A 24,600-nucleotide genomic window follows, 5' to 3' on the forward strand; every position below is an offset into this window, starting at 1 on the left:
CTTTGGCGTGAAAGGCGTGTTTCTTCTCTCCTTTATTTTTCTAGTTGGTGTAGTGGTTTTGACCTGGTTCGGGTGCAGCTGCAGTTATGTGGGCCAACTAACTTCACTGAGCGGTGTGATACTTAGCACTACGAGACTGGTGGGTGGGAGGGCGCTCGCACCAATCAGCACGTAGCACGTTCGCGGCTCTTCGCCGTGAGCAGAAGGTACACTGTTATGTTGGAAACGCAATAACGCTGGAATCATCAACAGCGCGACGCGTAGCACACGATGCGACAGCAAAATAACGCCTGATTGATAGAGACCTGCAAAATTCGCGGATTCAATGACCTCCAGGACAGACTCTACTACACTCTACACACTCGGGCAAATGCCGTCTGTTCATTGGCTGCTGACTTGTGAGTCGTCTCGACCGAGTGTCTGTGATTCGACACTTCTTTGAGCGAGGGTCTCTAATTAGCCCTCATTATTCCAGATTAACAGTGAACCAGTGGTAGAAGCAGCGCTAAGGTATAATTATTTGAATTGTAGCATATCACGAAATGAATCCGCGAATTTTGCAGGTCTCTAGTGATTGATTGTTAGCATGCAGTTCTCATCCGAGCGACAACCACAAAAAATTAACTTAATATAAAGATATATCTTGCCATTTCATACTAATACGTAGAGACCGGAAAAAATTCGCAGATTCGTTTGGTGGTAGGCTAGACTCCAATATCGTTCTCCTTCATTCTGTTTCAGTAGGGACCGGAAAAATTCGCGGGTTCAATGACCTGCAGGATGAACTCCATAGTTCTACGTACACTCGGTTAAATGTCACCCACTCATTGGCTGCTGTCTTGTGAGACATCCCAACGTAGCAGCCTATAATTTGATAGAGCTTTGGTCGGGTGTTTCTCATTGGCCCAGAGTCATCCAGGTGAGTTGTGAGCCAATAGCAGAGGCAGCACTGAGTTATAACTATTTGTAGTTTAGCCTATCGCGAAATGAATTCGCGAATTTTTCCGGTTTCTAATTATCAACGCACCAGTTCAACCATCTTTCGAAAATTAAAAAAAAAAAACTGACTTTAATTTCCGCGCCCGGGACGCGATGGAAGTAGAAAGTTTTTCTAATCGAGAAGTCTGTCTCGTCCGTTATTAACGTTTCACTGGCGTCACAAGGTGTCAAACCTTTTTTTTTTTCTATTTCCAACGCGGTGTATGACATTTTTGTTCACGAATTATGGTTAAAGTGGTACATTTGTAATACAAATTTTATTCGTGTATTTTTGAGGTTTTCTATACTACTATAAAACTGTATAGGTAACTGTCTGTTTGTTCAAACATCATGCAAAAACTGCTGGACCACTATAATAAAACATCTTTTTTTTAAAACAAAGCTGGCAATTTGACTTTAAAACTGGTATACATTTTATTTCACTGCAACGACGTGAGTCGGATATACAATAAGACCACTTTTTTTTCCACTTCTTGGCGAGACCCGTCCGCTTAGTGGAGCTAGCGGTGGCTAGCGAACAAACGGCGCTAATAACAGTTTAGTTATAACTAATTACATAATAGATGGTGTTGCCTTGAATTTGATACGCGCTATCGCTTGGTGCGACCGTTACGTTTGTTCAGTTCAATTCAATTCAATAGGTTTTTATTGACACACTTTTTTTTTACACTTTACAGATCTTGTTATTGCAACATGGCATTCCAGCACTCAGTGCTCTTTTACCTAATTTAGTTGATATATATACATTTCTGATATGGTTATAGTAAAACAATATTTAAATTAAAGGAAATTAAAAAAAAAACCTTTAGCAATGTTTTTGAGGCCTCTTTTGGCTCAATGTTTTTGTTTTCAGTCTATACCTAGAACATATTTACACTATATATTATACACACATTTTGTTCGGGTATCACGTAAAAACTAGTTAACCGATTTTTATGAAAATTTATAATAGTAAAACTACTCTGGAATCTATTTGGTAAACTAAAATAACCGTAGAAAGAATTAATCGCAAGTTTTAAAATACCTACGTAATGCAAATGCATTACATGGTATTACCCCTATTTCCACCTCCAAGCATGTAAGTTTCGGTAGCGAAGTGATTTAGCGCGCGTTGGTAGTGTCTGAGGATTTGTTTTTGATCTGGTTCAAAACCTCGTTACTGCAAAAAAAATTAATAACAGATTACTGGATTATACATGTGCTTTAAGAAACTATGTATCAATACATTTTATCTTATTGTTATAATATTATTACATACATAGCTCATACCATTGGTTTTGCTGTTTCATACTAGGTAGATTTATTTTTACTTAAAATAAAATAAAATTATATGTTCAGAAGTAATTGAAACAAAAAAATAATAATACTCTAATTAAAACGCAACGTTTGTAAGGAAACGACTGTCCATAAATTATTAATGAATTAACTAACACTAAATAGAAAACCACGAATGTTAGCTTAAATGAAAATGCAAAATGGTTTTCCTTCACTTTAGATTTAATTTTATTATTTTTCTTTGTTTCACTTGTTAACAAAATTTGTTCGTTACAGTTTCTCAAAGTAAATAGTAAAAAATGTTAGTATTCAAGTAACATACATAAAATATGTGAATCAGTAGCATATCTTACTATTACAATGAAATTGGCACAATCAATTATGTCATTTAGCTAAATGAACTGTCTGATTAATGCAATATGATATACTAGCTAATGCCAGGCATGCGTTGCCATGCCTCTTTGTAATATTTTTTTAGTTTGTACACACATACAAAGCATCTTTCTCTATATATTTCTCTTTATCTCTCTGTACTCTGTACATCTCTTAATATAACTTTATATTAATCTCTTCATCTCATTCCATATATCTCAATCTCCTTATCTCTATATATATATACATATTTATATCTCTTTACATCTGTCTATCTCCATACAAATATAGCTGTATAATTCTCTATATCTCTACCCCTTAATTTTTATCTTTTTGAATATATATCTCCTCTATGTGAATATATGTCTTAATCTATATCTATATATCACTCTATATATATATATATATATATATATATATATATATCCAGCTCTTTATTTATCTGTATATCTTATAGCTATATATCTCCATCACTCTGTATTTCTCTATCACTCTATATCTATCCCTCTCTATCTCACTCCGTCACTCTCTGCCTATATTTCTCTCGCTTCCTCTATATCTATGTCTCTCTCGACTCGCACGCCACCATTATTATTCGGACCATACAAAGAGGAACTGACATAAAGTACTTAATGGTAATGATCCGATACTACTCGCGCGCCACCTAATTTTTTGCCTTAAGGGTTAGTATTATCGAAATCTCACCTAAACAGTGAACCTCCTCGTGTTTTAGATATGAAGGCTAGAAGTAAGGGAGTTGGTGTATTAAGTCTTGGCAATTTATAACTTGAAGTCAAAATGAGAACCACCTCTAACCCCTTTTATTGATTCTGCATAGCAAAACAATTTTTTTGTTATAATGAAATTTAACCATCATTTCTTACAGATGTGTTGGTATTATGTTCCTTTAGCAATATTCGTTACATGATCGCATATTTTCGATTCTTCCTAGAGAATTCTTTTCAAACTTTTAAACAAATTTATAGCATATTAGCCTTTATAAATCGACTATAACAGGTAGGGTACTTCAGAACAGACAACCATTCCATAGACTAATTTCCCTTGTATCCTTTAAATTTTATATTACTAGATTTTTAAACTAACCTAACAATGAAAAATACAATCTCGTTAATTTCAAAATTGCTCTGTATTTGTACTGAACCAACGTTGCTATTTTTTTTTTGCATATGAAATATAGAAGATAAAATATTCGAAAATATATCATTCACGCCAGGTCACATAAATTTTTCACACAAACAGCTGCAATTTTCAATTTTTTTTTTCAGTGTTTTCTTAAATTGACAACATGTGTGTCCTTCCCCGATATACTTTCTTTGGTCGGCGACTGCTTTGGCTTGGTTTGTGTTAACATTCTACACGTGTGGTGTATATGGAGTTAAGAATTTTTTTTCTTCTCTTCTCTTCTGCCACACAAACTTCTATGCACATTTTCCGTACCCACGGGTGCAACAGAAGTCGTAGCAGGAAATGGACATCGTGTGGGCTGGGTTGGCTTAAATGAGCGCGCGCCAGCTCTGCGGGATGTCCTCTGCGTAGCGTGTGGTCTAACCGGGTAGGGGACAACAAGTGGGGAAGAGAGGGGGTAACAGCGGTGGAGGGGGTAGCCACCCTCCCGGCAAGGCCCCGCCCTTGTTTTGTCCGGAGACGCGATCTTCTCCCCTATGGAAACATCTTCTTCGTCACACACATCTGCCGCTGCCTGCCCCACTAACCTGCCTCCTCGTTACAAAACTTTCACATAGCTGCTGGCATCAAATTTAGTATTTTAGCATATTCTATCATTCAAACGTTTCCGAGTCGACTGTTGTGGCAGTTTAAAGCCATGTACAGATCCCTTCTGTAATAATTGCTTATTAAAGCAACTGAGTGATTGTCAGCTAATGAAATCCTCTTGAAACTGAATTTTTGTCTTCACTCACATAACCGAAAGGTTCTAGGTCGTTGGACGACAGTGAACTTTCAAGCTAGTTAACAACTGTGTTTGTAAAAACACACACACACACACACACATATATATATATATATATAAAATTGGTTCCTAGTATATTTTTTGAACAGTCCAAGTCTTGTCAGATGTCAACATACTACATATATTTTTAAGTACTGTAAAAGTTGCAGTGGGTCTTTAGAATATAGGTATTTATAAATTGTACAATGTACATGGTTAACATTGAACACATATTGTATTTTATGACAACAAATTTGTGAATCATAGTATTCATAAACCTTTAATGGTTATAAATGTTTAACTTTACCCAAAACATGAAAGTAAATAGCAGGTCACAATGTCATAGTAAAAATCAAATTACTAAATAAAAATTTATTTTTGTAACAGTTTACAGTTTTCAACATCGTATCCCACTCTTTGAGAAAATAAAACAATAATTTAATTTACTCTTCAGGTGCAATAAATTACAATAATAACTAAAATTATTTTATAAGATACACATTATGACAAGACAACCTAATTGTACTGTGTACCAAAAATTATCAATAATTATTATTTATTGACAAATGACTTATTTTACAATTACTATAGAATACATTTTATTACTACAGGTATTAGCAATGCTTCCTTCTCCAAAGTAATTTTTTCTATGTACAATATATTAAATGAAATTTTTAATACTTAATTCAATGTTTTAATATATTTTCTCTATATTATATTCAAAAACTTTGAATATCAATTCCCGACTTCCTACTTGTTTAGCATGCTAAAACCGAGAAATCAGCACAATATTAGGTTGAGAGTCTGGCATTTAACTTTAAAGTAAGCTGTCTTCACTTGCATTTACGTATTCCATGATAAAACTTTTAATATTTAAAAAAATATATGTGTCTATGTATATTGAATATTTTATTTTTATTCCCTATAGTATATATTCATGAATACTTATTCACACAAGAGCTGATAAATTTCCATTATTTAAATCCACTCAAGCCTTAACTATATGTCAGGCAAGAATACATTAGATATTTCCATAATTAATCAAATATTTTAGTTCAATTTCAACGACTGAAAAAGCATGTATAAATTGTCACAAATATATTAATTCAGTGTCTTGTACATATACTTTATTATTGACTATTTTATGGCATGTATCACTAAAATGAATTAAATGAAAATCACCTCGTTCCCACATAACTCCTCAACAGACACATTGTTCCCTCAGCGATAGGTAACACGGAATCCACAATTATTAAATTAAACACAATTTTGAAGACATATTGTTAAGTAAATTATTGTTATTTTATAAACAAAATCACTTAACAGCTCCCCAAAGTACACTGCATAACTCAATTCTTCGTTCAATATGAAATTTTTAGAAGACACACATAAATAAATCATTTAGTGTAGCAGAGATATCTGGATTTTTTATATAAGATCATAGATGGTTTACGAAAAGAAGTCATAACATAATATTTTAAACTAAAGTTCCTCATCAAATGGCACCGTGAGGAAGGACTGTGATTGTTAAGGCGTATAGTTTAAGTGGTAGTTGACGTGGATTCATTCCTAACACCCTGCCCTGGCTCAAGTCTTAAAGACTGTGCATAATCCTGTGACATCAAACCCTATATTGACTGAAAACATTTAGACAATGTCAAACTTGGAATATTTAGAGGTCGTTTCAATTCCAAATGATACAAGTAGGCTTGTTTGTTGTTAGATGTAAAGGTAAAAAAAACTTAAAATAGGTTCCAAGCCCATTGGTGCCAAATCAGAGCTCATGAATATTAATGTGAATTAAAGTAAGGTTTTTGAACTATCCATCACTCATTGCCTTGCTGCATGGACCTTCCCATGTACCGTCACTTAAGACGTACGTTTGAAAATTACAATTATTTCACTTTAATTCAAATATAAAACTTCTGTCAGGGTGTTAGTGCACCTTGAAAATGAGAACTATGCTTAATTCCAAGTTTTTTATGCTGTTTGAAAGAGTTAAAAATCACCATCAATGTCTGTAAAAAAAAGTATGTTAGTGTAGAGATTCTGGCTTTTATTTTTTGGGCGATTTTTAGTTTCTTTTCAAACAAATTGGGTTTTCTTCAAATCATCAACCAAAGCAGATGCAAAAAGAAATGAATGAAATATCCTGAATTATTTTCAGTAAATAATAACAAAATATTTCCACGTAGTGAACCAATGTTGGCTACTGCGTTGGTTATGCGCGATGTTCAGAAGTGTGACGCGCGTATTAGTTGTTCGCATGGGAGCGTTTTTGAGTCTGAAGGGGCCGCGGCAGTAGGCCGAAAATCACTAGGCCGAAGGCACTAGGCCGAAAGGCACTTTGCCGACAGGCACTTGGCCGAAAATTTGAAAATTTATATCACTGGGAATATGTCTTAACTCTGGCAACAAGCACTAGGCCGACAGGCACTAGGCCGACAGGCAGTAGACCGAAAATTCGAAAATTTATATCACTGGGAATATGTCTTGAGTTTGGATGATCTTTTGTGACGTGAGTGGGGGAACTGGTGAACTTCACCGGCCAGTGACCTCCAGGATGGACTCCGGATAATGTCACCTGTTCATCGGCTGCCGACTTGCAAGACATCTCAGCACGTGAAAGCGTTCTTATTTGACACTGCTTCGAGTGAGTACTTACCATCGGCTCCCGAATTCACTCGCGTATACAGTACGTGAGCCGACGGCAGATGCAGCAAGAAATTACAGGAGAACAAAATATATTGTGTTGGCCTAAGAAGATTTTTTTTGTTTAACAAAACTGATTTTGTAAACATAACAAAACATACAGTTGAGGATTCGAAACCATTTTTATTAAGTCAACAAACTCTTTCTTACTGCACAAAAAATTTTTTGTTTGAATCAATTAGAGGTTTTTTGTTTCAGCATAGACAAATTTGTTGTTCCGGCAAAAACGTACCCTATTTTGGAAATGTCTACGCAGTGGGTGTCTGTTCTGAACTTGAAGTCAACTGGTTATCAATTGGATATAAAAACAAATTGAAGCTGTATAAAGACTTATATGCTATAAATTTGGTTAATAGCAGCTTGAGTTCTTACTCGCTAGTGGTAATAGTAAGGATTCTATCATGTAATGAATATTGCTTCACAAACATAATACCAGAACTTCTGCCAGAAATTATATTATAACTTCATTATAACAATTTTTTTTATATGCACATAGAAAAGGGAGGTGGTGGGATGTTCTCATTTCGACTTAAAGTATTAACATGGCAAAAATTATACACACCAACTCCCTTACTTGGAAGGCCGCGAATTTTCCCGGTATACATAGACACGAAGCATGAACAACGGGAAGCCCACAGTTCACAGCGATGAGAGCCTCGCCCAACACCATATTGCAAGGATTTATATATTTTACGGTACATAGAGTATTTTAAATAACGATAACCTAACCAACCTTTCATTTAAGTTGCGACAACCTGGCATAACCTAACCTTCTCTTCCGAAAAAAAAATAACGAACTATGTTTTACAAGGGGGGGGGGGATTCGTGTGCATGCTTACATGGTGTGTGAAGCCGTTTTATTTTTCATTCATCTAACTGTTGCGTATTATTGGTTAGACGTCCAAACATTGACTGAAGTGTAGTTTGTTCATAGTGTAGACAGTTTTAAACGATGGAGATTACAATTTTATTCTTACTATCATCAGACGCGATTAAGCAACATTCACCACATGTTTTGGGGGTGACAATATTGCGATGGCGAGGTTAGGAAGTAGCAAAGAGACTTCCCCTACGTCACAGCTCGCCATCTCCTGACAGTTCCAAACGCCATGGTTATTTATTACACTCTGGAATGTATGTAAAACTAACTGGAATGCTACTCCCGCCCTATTGGGGCGCCATATGTGGGTTGGGGAATGTGAGAACGCCGGCCGTAAGGTCGGAATAATCCGACCGAACCTAACCTTCTACTCCGGCGGAAACTTCGGGAACTGTCCTTGGGCTGTGGTTTGTGGCTTTCATCCCTGCGAAGCGTGGGCTGTCCGTGGACGAAAGACCGCGAGCTTTCCGCGGCCGCTGTCCGGAGAGGCTTGGCTTCGAAGGGGAAGGCTATCACTAGAGACCCGGAAATTTGGCGGATTCATTTAGTCTCAAGCTAGAATGCACACTCTCGCACTGTGTCCATGATTGGCACGCAGTTATCTGGACACGCCCCTCTACGACCGTGAGCCAATGATGCCCAGCTAGGAGAGAAGTAAGCGAATCAGGTAGTGCCAAATAACAAGGATAAAATTGTTCTCGCTAAGAAATCAACCAATGGGGAAAGTAAACATGGGTCGAGCACACCTGTAACTTTGAATTCTATCCGGAGGCCAGAAGAATCCGCGAAATATCCGGGTCTCTGACTATCGCCGACGACCCCACGTTGTTTCCTGACGATGGCGAGTGTAACTTCGACCGGGACTTCGGCGACGCCTTCGCCCTCAGAGCGGCTACGACCCGGAGGCCGAGCTACGACACGGCCTCCTGCGCTACGATGAATAAATAGGGGATGAGAGAGACAGGCGCGGGACTAGTTGGGGCGCCGGTACACGCCGGAGAACAGCACCGTCTGCGACACGCGGTCGAACAGCAGGTACACGAACGGGTGGTTGCACACGAAGTGCGTGAGCTTGAGCGGGCGGGAGGAGCGGTAGAAGAGCAGCGCCGTGGCGGCCGCCGCCTCGGTGCCCTTCTCGTCCACGTCGATCCGCGCCTTGTGCACTGCCTCGTTCAGCTGCACCCCCTGGCCCTCCGTCAGCCCCGACAGGTCGGCCGTCGGCTTGAACAGGTCGCCCACGCCCATCTTCTCTAGGATCTGCAACACCCGCAACCTCTCACACCACTCGCCGCAAGGCCCTCCGTCCGAGGCAGACGTCTTTAACCTCGGTAAATGCACACGACATACAGCAATACACATATTATTGTTAGAGACCTGTAAAAATTCGTGGATTCATTTCGCGATAGGATAGAGTCCAAACACTTTTGACATTATTTTGCTTTGGTGATTGGGCCACAATTTATCTGAAGGACTCTGGGCCAATGAAAAAATCTTTAACAGAAGAATTAGCGAATCACTTGTCATTCCGGTCAACAGGTGTTACGAGTCGGTCACCAATCAGCAGATGTAATTTGCACGACTGCATAGAGGATCATGGAGTCTATCCTTTAGGGATTTGAAATCGCGAATTTTACAGGTCTCTACTTATTAGTAGGGACCGGAAAAAAAATTCGCTGGTTCAACGACCTGCGGGATGAACTCCATAGTTCCACGTACACTCGGTCAAATGTCACCCGCTCATTGGCTGCTGTCTTGTGAGACGTCCCAGCGTAGCAGCCTGTGATTCGATAAAGCTTTGGTCTGGTGTTTCTTATTGGCCCAGCGTCATCCAGGTGAGTTGTGAGCCAATACTAGAGGCAGCACTGAGGTATAACTATTTGTATTTTAGCGTATCGCGAAATGAATTCGCGAATTTTTTCCGGTCTCTACTTATTAATACGCGTCTTCAGTCCCTGTGCATCAGTGCTGTGCATATGTGAGTCGAATGTGTATATACAGTAAAAAAAGAGTATAAAATATATTAATATTCTCATATAGGTATATAGTTTGAATAACGAAGAAAACTGATTCTTTAAAGCAATATAACCTAAAAATTAAGAATATCATTATTTATTTTTTTAATCACTTCGGTTGAGGATTCGACACCGCTTGAAACTCACATCACACACATCATTCTGAAGTCTGTTTTCAGTACACGAATTCATGTAAAAATTACAGATATTTGTAAATTTTTTACATTTATATAAAAAACAACTGTATCAGTACAAAATAGTGTTCGCGGTAATACTGGGTTCGGATTCTCACCCGGGCATTTATGCTCTGTGTTGTCCCAGTACCTCCAACAGTTAAAAGTTATTCCGTAAACTATTGAACCTTCAGAGTTGAAGTGAGTATATCTTGGTAGAGTAGACTTTGCTCGTGGTCGTCACGCATGACTCACCCGGTTAACATTTGCAGTGATGACGTAATGAGCGTTGGTGTGGAGAGTCGAAGTGAAGTCAGCGAGAGCCGTGAATCTGACAGTAATAGACCAACCGATTTGCGTGATTTAAACTTTTTTAAGTTGCTCGTGAGTGAACACTTGAGTGGTGCTAGTTGAGTGGAATAACTATAAAGTTAATAACTTTGGTTTTGGAGCCATTTATCGCCAAATGCCTAGGCGAAAACGGGTTGTGTTGAAGAAAAGAAAGGAAACAAGCAAGATCGCCCAAGCAGAAGCAAATAAATGTATAGAAGTGTCGTAGGTATCGAAAGAGGCACAAAGTAGCCGAGAGAAACGACCCCCCGAACGAGGCGCGAAATGTGCGCTCGAGCGAGCCTCAGCCGTCCGCCTCGCGAGAAGCGACGGGGAATGCAGAACATTGTTTGGTAATGAACGTGAATGTGCTCTCTGATGATTCTGATGTTGACATGGAGTCAGTTGACCCTGTGGTTGTGAACGGTGGACTAAGTTTGTCGTGGTTTGGTGTCACAATTTTTCTGGCGAGGCTGCCTATCCGTCATATAAGACGTTCATCGAATTCACGTCAAAAAATAAAGCAACATCAATTTTGTTAAATTATTTAATTTTTTCCTACACAACATTCCTGTTCAACACGATGGAAATTCACAAAAAAAAAACCTGGCGGCTGTAGTCCAAAATACGGCTTACCTAGAATTCGTTTGGTTTGACATTGCATGGGGTTTAGCTTTGGCTACTTGTTGAAGTCAACACTTGTGAACTGGTGTGATTATCATGATAGTTGTAGTCACCCACGTGAAATGGTAAGTTATTTCAACGCTGCGCTTACAGACCAGAGCCTGTTAGTAAATGTGTGGTTGCAACAAGGTATTTGGGCGATATGATTTAGTCCTTGACATGAAAAAATTGGGATAAATAGTTCCAAATAAGAAATAAAAGAGTTAAAATATGTAAAATATAAGATGGCAGGGCCTAATAATACTTAAAATTTTCCATCTTGAATTTACGAAGAACGCTGGTTATCTAAGAATCTTTGGTCATTTACGGTTTATCTTCGTAAGTTTTAGGGTGTTGACTTCACTTTCTTTGAACATGAATTAAAACTAATTATCTTATTTTAACAAAACATTCTAAAATTGTTTAGCCTAACTAAAAAACTTATTTATTTTCCTTGTTTATAAAGACAGACTCAGTTCGGAAGTTGGAACACAGATTAGTAATCACGAAGATCCAGCTATCTAAAAGACCCTTCGTTTATTATTAATTCTTCGTTGAAAAGTTCATAAATTTAGTGTAATTTCTGACAATGTGGTCACTATATACCTGAGACTCCCAATAATTTTATTTTTCGATGTCAGATTTATAGTATAGAGTACTTATCTAAACCTACTATATTCAGGCTAAGTACCAAAGCAGGTTATTTTATAAAACAAAGAAATATACATTGAATATACATTGAAACCAAAATTTCTATTTCATTTTCTCAGATAGAACTTTCAATAAGTAGCCTAGAAAATTAATCAAAACTGACCTCACTTACGCTTCATTGCCGAAAGTATAGTACAGTTTCGGTATTGATATAAAACAATTAATTGGACGTACGCCATTGGTGGTTTAGACCGATTGTCATACAAAAATATCAACTTATGTTGACGGTAGGTCCAAAATATAAATTCGTACTCCAACAAATAAAAAATTTTATAAATTGATAAATTACATTATGATTTAATCGTTTTAGTCAACTCGTCCACTGAAGTGGACGATTTTATGTCTCAATGATACGTAGCGTTTATCAAACTTCGAATGTGTGGGTCATGGTGTACATTCTATGCGACATCCTTTTTTTATAGCTACGCATTAAAAAAAATTATTATAATTAGTATGTATTGAAATATAATAATTACATATTATGACAATTAATGCTTAATTTTTACATAAAATATGTGTTAATAAAATATCTTATAAATTTACAAAGTGTGAATGAAATTAAGTAGCACCTCATTGATGGGGCCCCCTTGTGCTCGCAAAGTCGTGACAGTGAAACGGGGTTGATAAACGTGAACGTCAAAACTGTGTCTTATGGGGAAAAAAATATTTCTGTATGTTTTTAAGTTTTCTGCTTATTGCGTTAATACAGTCAACGTATGGTAAGTAGAGACCGGAAAAATTCGCGAATTCATTTCGCGATAGGCTAAAAATACAAATAGTTATACCTCATTTCTGCCTCTGCTGTTGGCTCACAACTCACCTGGATGACTCTGGGCCAATGAGAAACACACGACCAAAGCTTTATCGAATCGCAGGCTGCTACGCTGGGACGTCTCACAAGACAGCAGCCAATGAGTGGGTGACATTTGACCGAGTGTACGTAGAACTATGGAGTTCATCCTGCAGGTCATTGAACCCGCGAATTTTTCCGGTCCCTAGAATTAGAAGCCGGAAAAATTCGCGGGTTCAATGACCTCCAGGATGGACTCCAATATCCTCTACACACTCTGGCAAATGCCAACTGTTCATTGGCTGTTGACTTGTGAGTCGTCTCGACTGGGTGGCCTGTGATTCGACACTTCTACGAGTGAGGGTCTCTAATTGGCCCTCAGTCCTCCAGATTAACAGTGAACCAATGGCAGAAGCAGCACTAAGGTATAATTATTTGAATTTTAGCTTAACGCGCATCGAACCCGCGAATTTTTCAGGTCCCTACCTAGAATGCGTGCCCCTAGCCATGTGCGTCGGCTGGTGCTCTGATGAAGCGCGCAGACGCGCACTCACCGGCGACAACTCCAACTCCTGCTCCGCGGAGAAGCGCGGCAGGGCCACCTCCATCTCCTGCGCCTGGAGTCCGTCCTCCGACACGACCTCGGCCAAGGCGTCGGCGTCCAGGCGCTGGATCAGCGAGTCCACGGCGTCGCTCTTCATGAAGGGCGGCAGGAACACGAACATGGACACGTCCTTGCCCTTGTAGGGCAGCTCCAGGATGTAGGCGCCCAGTCGCTCCGACACCACTGCACACACGCACGCACGCACTTCAATGGCGGCTTCAGGATGACTTTTCGGGAGGGGCTATCGCACAAAGAAAGGTCGCAGTTGCAAAAAAATGAAAGTGGTCAGATATCGGCCTTGGAATATTATTTACAAATTACAGGTTTCAAATACAGAACCTTAGTAGCTCCATGCAACTTTTGATGAGATAAAAGTTTAACATATGAAATTAAATATTTAAGTAAATATAAATTTACACTTAATAAAATTGGTATCGGGAGGGGCTATCGCCCCCCCCCCCCCCCCCGCCCCCCTTCTGGAGCCGCGCTTGAAGTACTTAGCTTCCCTCTCCGGCGTCGCAACACACCACGCACATCCGAGTGCTTTCTTTAAGTGATTCGTGCAGATTTTTGCACTGTTCGTCACGGGAAAAGGTTCAAGAATGCGAAATCCATCATGTTCGTTCGCTCAAAATCTTAACTCTCCGGAAGTTCTTCACCGATTTCTTTGAAATTTTGACACAACGTTGCATTCAAATACGAGCGTGTTATATATGCCTGGCACACCTGTGACAGATTAAAAAAATAGATAAAAATACAGATAGGTAACAATATCGTTTTTTTTTTCATTGCTATAGTGTCACATATATGGAGCGATAGAGATAAATATAGGTACATAGAGGAGAGAGATATATAGATGGATATATTGAGGGAGAGGTAGATATATATGTAGATAAGAGATGTAGAGAGATAGAGAATTATAGAGATATATATTGAGAGACAGTATTAGAGAGAGAGAGAGTTAGAAAGATGCTTTGTATGTGTACAACTACTTCAAACAGATTTAAAAAAAAACTGATTGAGGCATTACCTAGTAAAAATAAAAATGAAAACATGAAATCACAGAGAAAAAGCCTATATCAGCTGATGTCAAACAGGTATTGAGGGCAACAGCATCGACGAACTTAGTGCTGTATATTTACGAAAAGCGTTTAAAATGCGCTGAGGGTGTATTTCTTTTTTAAAACTGTATTGTTAGGACCTTGAAAATGCCTAAAACGCATGTTTTCAGAATGATTTTTACTAATAAAACGCTTATTACAGATTCTTGATAACACTTAAGGGACTCCCCTTCTGTAACCCGATCATTTCTCCTTATGGGAAGATCCACAAAGTATAAAATTCAAAATAATATTAAATGTTCTACAAGTTGAAAATAAAACAACAAGCTTATAAGTGCACAGCAGATTTAATGTCAAACAAGCACTGTTTCAGACGTACAAAAAAAATTGCAGAAAGAAGAACCCTAGCTGTAATTCTGGAAAGATCTCATTTGGTCGGAAACCAATGGACTTAAATTTTTATTGAGAGCCATTTTAAACGTTCATTCTTTGTAGACGTTCTGTGTGTACTTACAATGATTGAACACTCCCTTCTGCTTCATCATGGACACCAGGGTCTTCTCTGAGGGCGAGATGAAGAAGACCTCCTTGCGAGTGTTCTCAGGCAAGAACTGAGCCTGCCACAGGCCCTTGAAGTAGGCAGCGTTAACCTGGACATAAAACAAATAATATTGCTGGGTGCAAATTGATTCCAAAAAGTTGGTCATTTTTTTCCACCTTTTGCTTTTGAATGTCACTGGACATTATTAATTGTTTTTAATATAAGTTTGTTTTAAAGGATACTCCACTTATAACACTTATGTTACGAAAATTGCGGACGCACTTAAGTGCAGGGTTAGACTTGGCTAAGTTAGTCACAAAAAGACTTAAGTCTCAATCTCACTCGCCGAGTTGACTATTTCACTTTTTATCTCATTTCTAATATTTCCAGGGCTTTCCGTGTAAATTTATTCCTATACCTCTCTTGCATTTTAGGGTTATTCGCAAAATTTCTCAAAAGATTTTCACTAAACAATATCTTATTCCATGATTGTAAACACTTGCGTGACCTTTAACATGTTTGAAATAATGTTAAGTTAATACTGGGGGAGAAAATTTGTCATACAACAACAAATGAAAGGGAGATGTGGGAATAAGTTTACACGAGAAGCCCTGAAATATTAGCAATGAGTAGGGACCAAACAATTCGCTGTTTTACTGATTGCTAGAATAGACTCCACGGTCATCTGTATACTCGGGCAAAAGTCACCTGTTCATTAGCTAACGACTGGCGAGACATCTCAACTAGGTACCCTGCGAGTCGGTACTTATTTAGTTCATGGCTTTAAATTGGCCAGAAGTATTCCCTATTAGCTGTGAGCCAGTAGCCGAATTTGCATAGAGGTAGTAAACATTTCAGTTTTATCCTATCGCGAAATGAATCCGCGAATGTTTCCATTCTCTAGTAATGAGAAGAAAAAGAAGTAGGCAAAACGGCGTGTAAGACGGAGTTTTAAGAGGATGGAATAAAGAAGACAGTTGTGGGCTCTGAACCAGGCGGCCAGCTCAGTACAGACTGACAGTCACTCCGCAAGTTGGGCATGAACCATCACCAGCCCAGTCCTGTGCGACGTCTGGGGTCGTGGCAGTCAGCATAGAGTCAATTTGTCCAATAACATTTGGTGTAACAGTCAATTCAAATACACTAATACTGCACAAAATTATTTTTTTTCCTAACTGGACTAAAAGACGATTCACTTACAGGATATCTACCTAGATAAATTTTTCTTCACAAGTACCTATTTAGCCTTAAAGTCAAATCACCTTCAGGGATTTTGCCATAATAAAGTTTTTCCTGGCATGAGTTCAGCCGATAATACGATTTTCCAACAGGAGTTTGACCTAGAAATAACTTTCCTCGGAAGTGTTTAGCCTCAAAGCTAATTCACATTTCACCTCCAGGAATTTTGCCTTACAATATTTTTCCTGACATGAATTCAACCTAAAGGTGAATCCACTTCCAGGAGTTTTGCCATATAAGGTTATTCATGAAATGATTTCAACCTAAAAGTGGATCACCTCCAAGAAATTTCGCCACAAAAGTATTTTATTAACATCAGTTCAGCCTTAAGTCAATTCACCTTCATGAGCTTTGCAGTAGAAATGTTTTCCTAAAAAAGTAGTTTTAAAGTCAATTCATCTATAGGAGTTAAGCCATAAAAGGTTGTTACTAACATGAGTAGCCTTAAAGACAAATCACCTACAGACGTTTTGCCATAAAAGGTTTTTCCTGGCATGAGTTCAGCCTAAAAGACGATTTTCCAACAGGGGTTTTGCCTAGTAAAATATTCTTCACAGGTGTTTCGCCTGAAAGTCAGTTAATCTCCAGGAGTTTCCCCTTAGAATATTTTTCTTGCCATGAGTTCAACCTAAAAGAAGATCCACGCCCAGAAGTTTTGCCACAAAAGGTCCTTCCTGACATGAGTTCAACCTAAAAGTGGATCCACACCCAGGATTTTTGCCACAAAAGGTCCTTCCTGACATGAGTTCAACCTTAAAGTGGATCCATCTCCAGACGTTTTGCCATACAAAATCCTTCCTGACATTAAAGTGGATCCAACTCCAGTAGTTTTGCCATATAAGGTTCTTCCTGACATGATTTCAATCAAAAAGTGAATTCACCTCCAAGAGTTTTGCCATAAAAGGTTCTTCCTGACATGAGTCCAACCTATAAGTGGAATCACCTCCAGGAGTTTTACCATAGAAAATTCTTCCTGACATTAAAGTGGATCCACCTCCAGTAGTTTGATCATAGGAGGTTCTTTCTGACATGAGTTCAACCTAAAAGTTGACACACTCCCAGGAGTTTTGCCACAAAAGGTTCTTCCTGACATGAGTTCAACTTAAAAGTGGATTAACCTTCAGGAGTTTTTCCATTGAAGGTTCTTCCTGACATGAGTTCAACCTAAAAGTGGATCCATCACCAGGAGTTTTGTCATAGAAGGATGTTCCTGACATGAAAGTGGATCCATCTCCAGGAGTTTTGCCATAGAAGGATCTTCCTTACATGAAAGTGGATCCACCTCCAGGAGTTTTGCCATAGAAGGTTCTCCCTGACATGAAAGTGGATCCACCTCCAGGAGTTTTGCCATAGAAGGTTCTCCCTGACATGAAAGTGGATCCACCTCCAGGAGTTTTGCCATAGAAGGTTCTCCCTGACATGAAAGTGGATCCATCTCCAGGAGTTTTGCCATAGAAGGTTCTCCCTGACATGAAAGTGGATCCACCTCCAGGAGTTTTGCCATAGAAGGTTCTCCCTGACATGAAAGTGGATCCATCTCCAGGAGTTTTGCCATAGAAGGTTCTCCCTGACGTGAAAGTGGATCCACCTCCAGGAGTTTTGCCATAGAAGGTTCTCCCTGACATGAAAGTGGATCCACCTCCAGGAGTTTTGCCATAGAAGGTTCTCCCTGACGTGAAAGTGGATCCACCTCCAGGAGTTTTGCCATAGAAGGTTCTCCCTGACGTGAAAGTGGATCCACCTCCAGGAGTTTTGCCATAGAAGGTTCTCCCTGACATGAAAGTGGATCCATCTCCAGGAGTTTTGCCATAGAAGGTTCTCCCTGACATGAAAGTGGATCCACCTCCAGGAGTTTTGCCATAGAAGGTTCTCCCTGACATGAAAGTGGATCCATCTCCAGGAGTTTTGCCATAGAAGGTTCTCCCTGACGTGAAAGTGGATCCACCTCCAGGAGTTTTGCCATAGAAGGTTCTCCCTGACGTGAAAGTGGATCCACCTCCAGGAGTTTTGCCATAGAAGGTTCTCCCTGACATGAAAGTGGATCCACCTCCAGGAGTTTTGCCATAGAAGGTTCTCCCTGACGTGAAAGTGGATCCACCTCCAGGAGTTTTGCCATAGAAGGTTCTCCCTGACGTGAAAGTGGATCCACCTCCAGGAGTTTTGCCATAGAAGGTTCTCCCTGACATGAAAGTGGATCCACCTCCAGGAGTTTTGCCATAGAAGGTTCTCCCTGACGTGAAAGTGGATCCACCTCCAGGAGTTTTGCCATAGAAGGTTCTCCCTGACATGAAAGTGGATCCACCTCCAGGAGTTTTGCCATAGAAGGTTCTCCCTGACATGAAAGTGGATCCATCTCCAGGAGTTTTGCCATAGAAGGTTCTCCCTGACATGAAAGTGGATCCACCTCCAGGAGTTTTGCCATAGAAGGTTCTCCCTGACATGAAAGTGGATCCATCTCCAGGAGTTTTGCCATAGAAGGTTCTCCCTGACGTGAAAGTGGATCCACCTCCAGGAGTTTTGCCATAGAAGGTTCTCCCTGACATGAAAGTGGATCCACCTCCAGGAGTTTTGCCATAGAAGGTTCTCCCTGACGTGAAAGTGGATCCACCTCCAGGAGTTTTGCCATAGAAGGTTCTCCCTGACGTGAAAGTGGATCCACCTCCAGGAGTTTTGCCATAGAAGGTTCTCCCTGACATGAAAGTGGATCCACCTCCAGGAGTTTTGCCATAGAAGGTTCTCCCTGACGTGAAAGTGGATCCACCTCCAGGAGTTTTGCCATAGAAGGTTCTCCCTGACATGAAAGTGGATCCACCTCCAGGAGTTTTGCCATAGAAGGTTCTCCCTGACGTGAAAGTGGATCCACCTCCAGGAGTTTTGCCATAGAAGGTTCTCCCTGACGTGAAAGTGGATCCACCTCCAGGAGTTTTGCCATAGAAGGTTCTCCCTGACGTGAAAGTGGATCCACCTCCAGGAGTTTTGCCATAGAAGGTTCTCCCTGACATGAAAGTGGATCCACCTCCAGGAGTTTTGCCATAGAAGGTTCTCCCTGACGTGAAAGTGGATCCACCTCCAGGAGTTTTGCCATAGAAGGTTCTCCCTGACATGAAAGTGGATCCACCTCCAGGAGTTTTGCCATAGAAGGTTCTCCCTGACGTGAAAGTGGATCCACCTCCAGGAGTTTTGCCATAGAAGGTTCTCCCTGACATGAAAGTGGATCCACCTCCAGGAGTTTTGCCATAGAAGGTTCTCCCTGACGTGAAAGTGGATCCACCTCCAGGAGTTTTGCCATAGAAGGTTCTCCCTGACGTGAAAGTGGATCCACCTCCAGGAGTTTTGCCAAAGAAGGATCTTCCTTACATGAAAGTAGATCCTACTCCAGGAGTTTTGCCATAGAAGGTTCTCCCTGACATGAAAGTGGATCCACCTCCAGGAGTTTTGCCATAGAAGGTTCTCCCTGACATGAAAGTGGATCCACCTCCAGGAGTTTTGCCATAGAAGGTTCTCCCTGACGTGAAAGTGGATCCACCTCCAGGAGTTTTGCCAAAGAAGGATCTTCCTTACATGAAAGTAGATCCTACTCCAGGAGTTTTGCCATAGAAGGTTCTCCCTGACATGAAAGTGGATCCACCTCCAGGAGTTTTGCCATAGAAGGTTCTCCCTGACGTGAAAGTGGATCCACCTCCAGGAGTTTTGCCATAGAAGGTTCTCCCTGACGTGAAAGTGGATCCACCTCCAGGAGTTTTGCCATAGAAGGTTCTCCCTGACGTGGAAGTGGATCCACCTCCAGGAGTTTTGCCATAGAAGGTTCTCCCTGACGTGAAAGTGGATCCACCTCCAGGAGTTTTGCCATAGAAGGTTCTCCCTGACGTGAAAGTGGATCCACCTCCAGGAGTTTTGCCATAGAAGGTTCTCCCTGACGTGAAAGTGGATCCACCTCCAGGAGTTTTGCCATAGAAGGTTCTCCCTGACGTGAAAGTGGATCCACCTCCAGGAGTTTTGCCATAGAAGGTTCTCCCTGACGTGAAAGTGGATCCACCTCCAGGAGTTTTGCCATAGAAGGTTCTCCCTGACGTGAAAGTGGATCCACCTCCAGGAGTTTTGCCATAGAAGGTTCTCCCTGACATGAAAGTGGATCCACCTCCAGGAGTTTTGCCATAGAAGGTTCTCCCTGACATGAAAGTGGATCCACCTCCAGGAGTTTTGCCATAGAAGGTTCTCCCTGACGTGAAAGTGGATCCACCTCCAGGAGTTTTGCCATAGAAGGTTCTCCCTGACGTGAAAGTGGATCCACCTCCAGGAGTTTTGCCATAGAAGGTTCTCCCTGACGTGAAAGTGGATCCACCTCCAGGAGTTTTGCCATAGAAGGTTCTCCCTGACATGAAAGTGGATCCACCTCCAGGAGTTTTGCCATAGAAGGTTCTCCCTGACGTGAAAGTGGATCCACCTCCAGGAGTTTTGCCAAAGAAGGATCTTCCTTACATGAAAGTAGATCCTACTCCAGGAGTTTTGCCATAGAAGGTTCTCCCTGACATGAAAGTGGATCCACCTCCAGGAGTTTTGCCATAGAAGGTTCTCCCTGACATGAAAGTGGATCCACCTCCAGGAGTTTTGCCATAGAAGGATCTTCCTTACATGAAAGTGGATCCACCTCCAGGAGTTTTGCCATAGAAGGTTCTCCCTGACGTGAAAGTGGATCCACCTCCAGGAGTTTTGCCATAGAAGGTTCTCCCTGACGTGGAAGTGGGTCCACCTCCAGGAGTTTTGCCATAGAAGGTTCTCCCTGACGTGAAAGTGGGTAGTGTCGCTAGAACAGGTGAACGCCCAGAGGTCCGCACCAGCACGAGCTCCGTGGACGGCGTTACGGCGCCCTGCTGCAGCAGGTCCTTGATGTTGCCGCGGGTCTGCGCCTCCACCCACGAGTTGACCTGCAGCCTCGCGGCGCCCGGGTCGGCGGCGAAGTCCACGCGCACCAGGTCGTCCTCGAACAGCTGCAGCATGCACTGGCGCAGGCGCAGACCGCTGGACGCGAACACGCGGCTCGGCGAGCGCAGCTCGTAGCTGTCAGAGCCGTTGGTCGCGCGCATGGCCTGGAAGAACTTCTCCAGCCGGTACGCCTGCATGATGCTCAGCTTGTCCTGCGGAGAGGACACAGCCCGCTTCGACAATCTTTCAAATGAACATAGGATAGTTTGGAGGCTTTCTGGCTCGTTTTCTCAAAAAAAATTAAATAAAAATTATGTTAAGTAGTTTACGCAAACATGCTACATGGCAGCAGAAATCTCAAGAGCACACGTGTATCCCTTTGGAATCAAACAATTCTCCTTTGCCGACAAACAGTTTCATATTAGGTGTCCCATTTCAGGTCATTACTTTATATTTACATACCACACTATTAAACTTGCTCACTTTTTGAGTATATGTGATATTCACAAAAAAAACAATTTCACTGGCTACTGTATGATGTGGTTTAATTTCTTTCTGAAATAAATTACTTAATTTTACCTGGTTTTTCAAATCCTAAGAATTTTGTATGGTTTTAAAAAGTAAAAAAAAAAAATAAGTAATCTAGCTGAAAGAATTAAAACCATATCACACAGCAGACACCAGTATTTCTTTCAAACACATTTTTTTTTTAGTTATTTATTCAATTTGGTTCTTCTTATCCACACTGCAAAAAAAATGTAAAAACAATTGGCCTTTCAAACAGACTACAAGTTTAACCGCGTTAAACGAAAATATAAAATAATGACCTGGAACAGGATACACTCCCTTAACCTAACAACACCATTTTGTGTTCTGTTATTTTTAGAGACCGGAAAAATTCGCGGATTCATTTCGCGATAGGCTGAAATTCAAACATGTGTACAATTCTGCTGGTTCTGCTATTGGCTCGCAGTTTAACTGGAGCTCTCTGGGCCAATGAGAGACTATCGACCAAAGAAGCGTCGAATCACAAGCTACCCAGTGGAGTCGGCTCACAATTTAGTAACCAATGAACACGCGTGTTTACTTGAGATGTGCAGAGGATAATGGAGGCTATCCTAGAGGTCATTGAATCCGCGAATTTTTCCGGTCCCTAGTTATTTTGATTCCAACCGCCTGATGTATTCTCCTCAGACAGAATAAGCAGTGTTCTGAGAGCAGCTGAACGCACCTGGGAGTCGGGGATCCTGAGGATCTGCCGGAGCGACTTCTCCGTCTGGTTGGCCGCGCCGAAGTAGGGCAGCAGCAGCGCGTTGTATATGCTGGACGGCGAGAAGAACATGTTGTCCTTGCTGGCCTTGCTGACGGTGCGCATGAGGTCCAGGCTGAAGGCCTGCTGGCCCCTGGACAGCGCGGCGCGGGCGTCCGGGTTGGAGGGCTGGCGCGAGTCGTCGAGCGTGAGGCACTGCGGCGAGCCGGGGCGCGCCTGGGCCGCCAGCAGCAGCAGCGTCGCCAGCACGGCGCGCGGCGTCGTCGTCTGTGGCAGCGGGCAGCTCGTCAGCAGCGGGCAACTACCACCTCCCGTACACGGCTACCACCACTCATACAGGGCTACCACCACCCTCCCTTTTACAGCTACCACCACCCCTTTACAGCTACCACCACCCCTTTACAGCTACCACCACCCCTTTACAGCTACCACCACCCCTTTACAGCTACCACCACCCCTTTACAGCTACCACCACCCCCCTTTACAGATTCCACCACCCCTTTACATCTTCCACCACCCCTTTACAGCTACCACCACCCTCCTTTACAGCTACCATCACCCCTTTACATCTACCACCATCCGTACACATCTGCCACCCTCCCCCCATTTACAGCTACCACCCATACACATCTGCCACCCTCCCCCCATTTACAGCTACCATCATCCATACACAGCTACCTCCACACCTTCACAGCTACCACCCCTTTATAGCTACCACCACCCCTTTACAGCTACCACCACCCCTTTACAGCTACCACCACCCCTTTACAGCTACCACCACCCCTTTACAGCTACCACCACCCCTTTACAGCTACCACCAACCCACTTTAAAACTACCACCATCCATACACAGCTATCACCACACCTTTACAGCTACCACCCCTTTACAGCTACCACCACCCCCCTTTACAGATTCCACCGTTCATACACAGCTATCACCACACCTGTATAGCTACCACCCCTTTACAGCTACCACCACCCCACTTTACATCTACCACCATCCATACACAGCTACCACCCCCACCCCCGTTTACAGCTACCACCCATATGCAGCTATCACCACCCCTTTACCGCAATCACCCATACACAACTACCATCACCCCTTTACAGCTACTACCATCCATACACAGTTTCCACCCCTTTACAGCTACCATCATCCATACACAGCTACCACTCCCCCCCCCCCCCCCCGTTTACAGCTATCACCCATACACAGCTACCACCACACCCCTTTACAGCTACCATCACATACACAGCTACCACCATCCATACACAACTATTACCATTCATACACAATTACCAACACATATAATCACTATCCATGCACAGAACATCCATATAAAATTACAACATCCACGCACAAAACTGTAAAAAGAAAAAACTTCTGATATATATTTAACTTCACTGTGAAGCGGACTATAGTTTTCTCATTGAACTATCAATATTTTATGTGAATTAACAGAACTTTCTGTAATTTTTTTTAAATATGTAAACATCCTAAATCTCTGTATACATGACACTTGGTAGGAGTAATTTCGTGAATGGAACGGAAGTCGCATGGGACGAAAATGTGTAACCACGGTGCTGGCATCTGTGGCGGATGGCGCGAACCGGATTTCCCAAACGCAAAGTGAAACTTTATAGTACTAACTATTTAATTAATTTTAACAAGATGTTTTAATAAAATTCCTTGTTGAAAAACAGTTCCGAACCCGAGATTTAGTAGTTTTTTCAAGTCTTTTTTGTTTCGCTTTTATCGGAGCCGTTTCATTACATAATTTAACCTTTCGCTCTGCAAATCGAATGATTCGATAGTCAACGTAGCTGCTCCGGTAGCGAATTCTAGCGGCAGGTGCGAAAACTAATTGTGATTCGCGTCAATAAATGTAGTTAAAAACACAATTTTCTTTTATTTATCACATTCGGCATTTTTCAAGACATCTACTTTAAATTTCATATCCGAGTTTCGTGTTATGTTTATTTGCAGATTGAGAACACACAAATTTGCTTGTTACCGAGGTTAGATGTCTACACATCACTGGCGAGTACTGATGGACTCGCTGGTCTTTTTTTTTT

General features: G+C 41.3%; 1 protein-coding gene across 1 annotated transcript in view; it reads right to left on the reverse strand.

Moving 5' to 3' along the window:
• Nucleotides 1-1,429: 1,429 nt before the first annotated feature.
• The window catches only part of LOC134532010 (serine protease inhibitor 88Ea-like), a 43,207-nt gene continuing 20,036 nt past the window's right edge, over nt 1,430-24,600 (reverse strand). The window contains exons 2-6 of the mRNA XM_063368134.1: nt 22,486-22,791; nt 21,167-21,466; nt 15,066-15,201; nt 13,441-13,673; nt 1,430-9,464 (exon numbers count right to left, since the gene is read on the reverse strand). Of these exons, the coding sequence (XP_063224204.1) occupies nt 9,180-9,464; nt 13,441-13,673; nt 15,066-15,201; nt 21,167-21,466; nt 22,486-22,791 (1,260 nt within the window). The 3' untranslated portion in view covers nt 1,430-9,179. The remainder of the gene's footprint in view (nt 9,465-13,440; nt 13,674-15,065; nt 15,202-21,166; nt 21,467-22,485; nt 22,792-24,600) is intronic.

Source organism: Bacillus rossius, chromosome 5 (genome assembly GCF_032445375.1).
Source record: "Bacillus rossius redtenbacheri isolate Brsri chromosome 5, Brsri_v3, whole genome shotgun sequence".
Taxonomy (NCBI): domain Eukaryota; kingdom Metazoa; phylum Arthropoda; class Insecta; order Phasmatodea; family Bacillidae; genus Bacillus; species Bacillus rossius.